Source organism: Lontra canadensis, unplaced genomic scaffold (genome assembly GCF_010015895.1).
Source record: "Lontra canadensis isolate GAN:19392208 unplaced genomic scaffold, GSC_riverotter_1.0 scaffold8, whole genome shotgun sequence".
NCBI classification, from domain to species: domain Eukaryota; kingdom Metazoa; phylum Chordata; class Mammalia; order Carnivora; family Mustelidae; genus Lontra; species Lontra canadensis.
Genome location: NW_022631002.1, coordinates 35,369,413 through 35,376,481, shown reverse-complemented (window position 1 = coordinate 35,376,481; position 7,069 = coordinate 35,369,413). Strand labels below are relative to the sequence as shown.

The 7,069-nt window shown below is 37.5% G+C and overlaps 1 protein-coding gene across 1 annotated transcript in view; it reads right to left on the bottom strand.

Annotated features, from left to right (window-relative positions):
- Positions 1 to 5,843: 5,843 nt before the first annotated feature.
- The window catches only part of MYLK3 (myosin light chain kinase 3), a 34,885-nt gene continuing 33,659 nt past the window's right edge, over positions 5,844 to 7,069 (bottom strand). Inside the window, exon 13 of the mRNA XM_032854578.1 lies at positions 5,844 to 6,844. Coding sequence (XP_032710469.1) covers positions 6,785 to 6,844 — 60 coding nt within the window. The 3' untranslated portion in view covers positions 5,844 to 6,784. The remainder of the gene's footprint in view (positions 6,845 to 7,069) is intronic.

The following is a 7,069-nucleotide window of genomic DNA, read 5'->3' as shown; positions in this document are numbered from 1 at the left end:
TTCAGGTTGCCCTTGTCATCAGTTTGTGGGGTCATTGCTATGCCAAAAGCTAGGTCTACTCTAGTAGAAAAAAGCCATATGCTGAACCATGCTGTTCACCAGACCACAAACTCTGAAATCGGACTTCCTGGGTTTAAAACCCCAGTCAATGACTTACTACCTGTCAAACCTTGAGCAAATTAATTAACTTCTTTATGCCTCTTCTATAAGTAGGACTAAAAATGGTGTCTACTTCATAGAATAATTTGAAGGTGCATCGGAGCTGATACATGTAAGACATTTAGCACAGTACCTGGTATAAGTATTTAGCAAATGTTAGACTAGCAAGAGAAAAATTCACATAAATGCCTCATGTAATGAATTACACATTAGCAGCATATTAAAAAGTCGGATGGACTGAGGGTTATTTTCTTTGACATCCACATCCTGAAGAATGTAACCTTATTAAATACTCCTTATTTTAAAACTGGAGGAAAGGGCCTTTGTGGAAGATATGTTGCTAGGGGATCTGAGGCATGCCAGGCATGATTTTAACTAAAATTAAGAATATGTGGTCTAATTAAATATTTCCGTACTGTAAAGAGGGGTGCCTGGGTGGCTCTGGGTTAAGGCCTCTGCCTTCAGCTCGGGTCGTGATCCCGGGGTCCTGGGATCGAGCCTTGCATCGGGCTCTCTGCTTGGCGGGGAGCCTGCTTTCCCCTCTCTCTCTCTCTCTGCCTGCCTCTCTGCCTACTTGTGATCTCTCTCTTTCTGTCAAATAAATAAATAAAATCTGTGGAAAAAAAAAACCTTCCATAAAGAATGTAATAAAGAGACTACATCCAAATTTTAAAAACCTATTTAGAATAATATCAGTAGTACTAGTGGTTGCATTTTATCTGCTCAAAGTAAGGCATAATGCCTGCTGCATAGACCTGAAGTGCTAAACAAGTAATTTCTCTTCTCCCCTGCCTTTGTAAATTCTAGATATTTAGCAGCTAAGGTCAAAGAAATGCCACAATCAAATGATCCCAACATCCTAGGGAAATTTCAAAACCTTAAAGAGCCTCGGTTTCCTAATTTATAAAGTAGAGATACTTTCTACCTTGTAAGGATTAAAGGTAATATTTCTAAAGTAAGTGGCACTTAGAAGGTGTTTACTAAACAGTAGGTCTTGTTATTACTTTGATCTGAAATGGGTAAGTGAGGTTTTTCTTCATTTATTAAGATTTTATTTATTTGAGAAAGAGTGCAAGGGTTGGGGGTTGAGGGGATGGCAAGGGGAGGAGCTGAAGGAGAGGGGAAGCAGACTCTGCGGAGCCCTGCATGGCACAGGGTTCAATCCTACAACTCAGAGTTCATGACCTGAGCCCAAATCAAGAGTCAGACACTTAACCAACTGAGCCACCCAGGAGCCCCTTTCCTCATTTTATTTTAAGAGTGTATAATTTTTTTATTTGGTGCCAGTGTTTAGATTTCTGGCTTTGGGTCAAAAGCAGTCTATTCATTACCAAGTAAAATTAGGCACATTCACTTTTTCTTTTATTACTGTACAATACACCTAACAAAATTTACCATCTTACCATTTTTTTTAAAGATTTTATTTATTTGACAGAGGGGACACAAGCAGGCCGAGTGGCAGGCAGAGGGAGAGAGAGAAGCTCGCTTCCCACCAAGCAAGGAGCCTGATGCAGGACTCGATCCCAGGACCCTGGGATCATGACCTGAGCTGAAGGCATCCGCTTAATGACGGAACCACCCAGGTGTCCCTACTATTTTACCATTTTTAAGTGTACAGTTCAGTAGTGTGAAGTAGATTCATATTCTTACACAACCAATCTCTGGAGCTCTTTCATCTTGCATAGCTGACTGCAGCCATTAAACAACTACCTCCCTCCCTTAACCCTTGGCAATCACCATACTGTTTATGTCTGAATTTGTCTATTCTAGATTGGTACCTCATATGAATGGATTCATATGTCACTTATGCTTATTTCACTTAGCATTATTCCTTGAGGTTCATTCTTGTAGCATGTGTCAGAATTTCCTTCCTTTTTAAGGCTGAATAGTAGTCCATTGTAAAGATAGACCACATTTTATTCATTCATCTGTAAATGGATACTTGGTTTGCTTCCACTTTTTGGCTATTCTGAATAATACTGCTATGAACATGGATGTACAACATCTCTTTGAGACCCTGCTTTCCATTCTTTTGGATGGATGTCTACTCAGAAGTGGGATTGCTGGATCATGTGCTAATGGTATTTTTAAATTTTTGAGGAACTATCATACTGTTTTCCATAGTGTCTACACTATCTTATATTCCCACCAACAGTATACAAGAGTTCAATTTCTCCTCATCTTTGCCAACACTTACTTTCTGAACACTTTATTTTCTGTTTTGTTTTGTTTTTTTTTTAATTCTAATGGGCGTAAGGTGGTATCTCATTGTGGTCTTATTTGCATTTCTGTAATGATTAATGAGCATTTTTTCATGTGCTGCTGGCCATTTGTTTATCATCTATAGAAAAGTGCCTACCTAAGTCTTTTGCCCATTTTTGAATCAGGTTGTTTATTTTGTTGTTGAGAATGTAGGAATTCTTTTTTTTTTTTTTTAAGATTTTATTTATTTGACAGACCATATTCACAAGTAGGCAGAGAGGCAGGCAGAGAGAGAGGAGGAAGTGGGCTCCCCGCTGAGCAGAAAACCCGATGTGGGGGCTCGATCCTGGGACCCTGGGATCATGACCTGAGCTGAAGGCATAGGCTTTAACCCACTGAGCCACCCAGGTGCCCCAGGAATTCTTCATATAGTCTAAATAATAACCTCTTAGCAGATACATGCTAGCAAATATTTTCTCCCACATCTTAGATTGCCTTTTCACTGTTGATTCCATGAGAGTAAATATAAGTTGTTTGTGACTTTTTTCCTCCTTTATCCTTAAAAGCAGGTCATTTGGTAATTATTTTGATTATCTGGAACATTGTTATTTCTTATATGGTTATTTCTTAAGTTAATTGGGGTCGGGGAGTAGGCATTGCCTTAAAGCAATTCTTTCAAAACAACAATTTTCCAGCACACTTATATTTCCAGTGATGGATGCTTACTATCTAGTGAGTACATTTCAGTGCTACTGTGTAAAGACTTTGTGGAAGCTCACTTCTTTAACACCGCCTCATGGTATTCATTTAAGTAATTTAAAAAACTTTTTATTATGAAAATTTTCAAATGAAAATATAATGAAACCCTGTATTGATCATTCAGACCCAATAGTTAACAGAGATTTTGCCCCATTTGCGTAACTGTATCCATTTTTCCTAGTCATTTAACCTACATTATTACTGCATTGCCATTATCATAACTCTCAAAATTAATAGAAATTCTATGTATTATTTTTTCAAGGTTTATTTATTTTAGGGAGAGAGAAGTAGCATGAGGCAGAGAAAATCTCAAGCAGACTCTGTGTGAGTGTCAATCCCAGAACCCTGAGATCATGACCTGATCTGAAACCAAGAGTTGGGCACTTAACTGTGCCACCCAGGCGCCCCTGAAATTCTATGTATTGTTGAATACGCAATTTAGCATTTTATTTTCCTGGATGCCTCTAAAATATCCTTTTATTGTTTATTCAAATCAAGGTCAGAGTAAGGTCCACATTTGACATTGCATTGCTCATTTTTTATTATAAAAGCAATACATGCTCATTGTAAAAAAAAATTTTTTTCAAATTATTCAGAAAGTTATAAAGTGAAAAGTGGAACTGCCCCTTCTCCCCATCATCCATACTCCACACCCCACTGCTAAGTTTCTTGCATATCCTGGAAAATTTTAATGCAAGTATAAGCATATGTCTCTCCACAAATGAGATGACACTATATCTATATCTATATCTATATCTATATCTATATCTATATGTATATCTATAGATATAGATATATATGTTCTGTAATTTTCCTGTGATAAAAGGTGGTGGTCAGTACATCTCAATCTATGTTTAACAGCTGCAAAGTATTTCCCTATATGGATGTGGCAAAATTTATTTAACTAAATTCATACTGATAAGCATATGAGGTTATTTTCATTCAGCCATTAGTAGCAGTGCTACAGTAAACATTTTGCATAAATCTCTGTCCACTTGTTCAAGTATTGCTGAGGGATAAATTTCTAGAAATAAAATTGCTGGGTGAAAGTGTGGGTATGACTTTTATTTGGACACATACCCAACGAAAGTGGAAGAATTCCATTTCCCCACTCCACCCCCACAAGCACACCAATCTAACAGGTGAAAAAAGTGTGTCCTATCTTTTAGAGTTTCTCTGCCCAGCAGTTTCCAATGACTATTCAGATGGAAAATCCATTAGAAATAGTTGATACCAGCACAGTTGTAATCTAAAAATACCAGCAAAGTAGAGAACTAAAAATATCCGAAAAATTTAGAGCTTTGAAAGTTCCCTTGAATTTCAGATAAGAGAGGCTAAAATCACATTACTTCTCACTTGTGTGGGCTTGACCTAAACAAAGCCCTCCTGAGCGGATTCTAGGTAAAGAATAACAGCATACAGGGGGAAAAAATAAAATCTGATAGGTAAAGGATTCTCTCTATATCTGCCCTGTCCAATGTAGAAGCAACTAACCACATGTGGCTAATTTATGGCTAATGCAGCTCTAGGACCGAATTCCTGTTTTTATTTAAGTTAAACGTGAAAATGGATAACCTCATTATTAGAAAACCTTTGAGGTGTTTCAAACAACTTGAGTATGTGAGTATATTTTTCCACAGTAAATTTCATGAAATCTAAATACAAACTAAGCATGTTTGATGAAAACCTCTTACCTGAACTGAAATGTATTTTAAGTGTAAAATACATACCAGATTTTGGAGATTTGTGTGAAGAAAAATATAAAATATCTCATTAATAGTTTCTATGTTGATTATAAATTGAAATGGTTTTGATCTTACTGTGTTAAATTATTAATTTTACCAGGTTTTTTTAGGGGAGCTATTAGAAATTTTTAAAGTGATGTATATGGTTCGTATAATATTTCTGTCAGTGGTGCTCTAGATCAAGCAAGGTAGCTAACTACGTTTTTCTGGGGAGAAGATTCATAGCATTCCCAAGAGTCAGAAATCCCAAGGGATGTAAGAATCACAGTACCTGACAGAATTATAAGGTAACTCTGGCTCCTTCTGGAGGTTGCCTTCCTAAAACCTTTTCAGAGAGGTAGCTTGTTTTAAAATAAGGCATTATCTTAAATCAGGGTACTCTCCCATGAAAGGGAGATTTTCAGCAGCTCTCTGTTCTGATGTTTATCCACTAGCTGGTCAGCTTGGAGCAGGCCTGGATACGCTAGTACTCAAAAATCTTAGTTCTCGACAAGAGTTAGCCTTCTGGAGAAAAGTTACAACTTGAGAACTGCAGCAGTAGGACTCCCCTCGCCTCCTTCTGCCTCCCTCCCCACACCCACGCCCTCTGCCAAAAAAAGCAGGGTCTTTATTTGAACAAAAATCCTGAAAGGCTGTGAAACTGTTGCATGGCTAATTAAAAACTAAAAGTAAAAAAAAAAAAAAAAAAAAAAAAAAAAACTAAGCTAAAGGTAATCAAAACTGCTGACCTGAGAAGTTCATGAGGATAGCACAAAAATCAGGTTAGAAGCAAGGAAATTAAAAGCATTTGTTACTTTCAAATAATAAAGTACTTCTTGTTACTAATTTTATAAGTTAAATGACAACACTGAAAGTGGCATATCTTTTTTTTTTTTTAGGATTTTATTTATTTATTTGACAGAGATCACAAGTAGGCTGGGGGGCGGGGTAGAGCAGGCTCCTGTCAAGCAGAGAGCCCCATGCAATGGGGGGGCTTGATCCCAGGACCCTGAGATCATGACCTGAGCTAAGGCAGAGGCTGAAGGCAGAGGCTTAACCCACTGAGCCACCCAGGCACCCCTGAAAGTGGTATATCCTTACTAAAGCTGTAGCAGAGCAGTTTATTGTCTCATGATATACCATTTGTGTTTCTCTCAGAAAGCTGAACATCATTACACTCTTATCCCTCTTTTCCATATTGCCTGTCAGTTCCAGATTTACTAGACCCTAAGCTCGTAACTGAAGAAGGGAGTTCAGGAGTGAGACTACCAATGCCAGGACAGGGCCAATTAGAAGAGGGTGGAGGTGTGTATAGATTTAAAAAGCACATTCAAAATAATCATAGTTCTGATTTAGCCAGGATAGGTGGTATATTTTGAAGTTTCAAAGGATATTAAAGGATGCATGGTTTGATTCTCAAAAGAGAACACAAGTTAAAAGAAGTTTGAGGATCATTGGCCTAAATCCACATGGCTTTCCACAAGAGCAGGGTAGTATAGTAAAATGTCAGTTCACTCGCGAGCAAATCAAAATTCTAAGAATTCTTTGTACTGGAGGGAATAGCACTGAATAACATGCCCCGTGTAATAGTCTATTTAGTTCTTTAATCAGAGTAAGTTTAGACTTTAAATTTGACGTATACAAAGTAGAAGCTTTCCTACCTACCTAAAGCATGCCTACGCTTATCACCCAAAGTAGTTATACTTGAAAAGTAAACACAGCATTTCAACATAGTATGATCTTCTAAGGCAGAAAAAAATTTGTAGGTCACTTTCCTTACAGCCACTTTTCATCCAGAAGGAAGGCAACAGCCATAACCTTTCTTTACGAAATAAGAGGAATCAATATTAGTTCAAGACTGAATTATTAAAAATCTTGAGTCATCACTTCATCACCAGTCTCAATAATTTCTGGGCCCATGGGAGCAGCAGTGTTGAGAATTAGGGACTAGTTGGAAATTTCCTTAGCCTGTTGGCAGCTGTCACCACGTAGAAATGTTTCTTGACGTTAAGGAGAGAAAAGAAAAAAAATATTTTTAGACCAATTGCTTTAAGAACAATAAAAGGACTTAAACGTTTAAGTTTAACCACTTGGGCTTGTTCAAAACTGAGAACTTAATGGAGAAAACAAATTTGTAGCAAACTTCTAACAGAAGCCACATGATTTGGGGGCATTCTGGAGCAGGTATGAAGTGAGAAAATAGGTTATCCTGCCCTTTTCACATG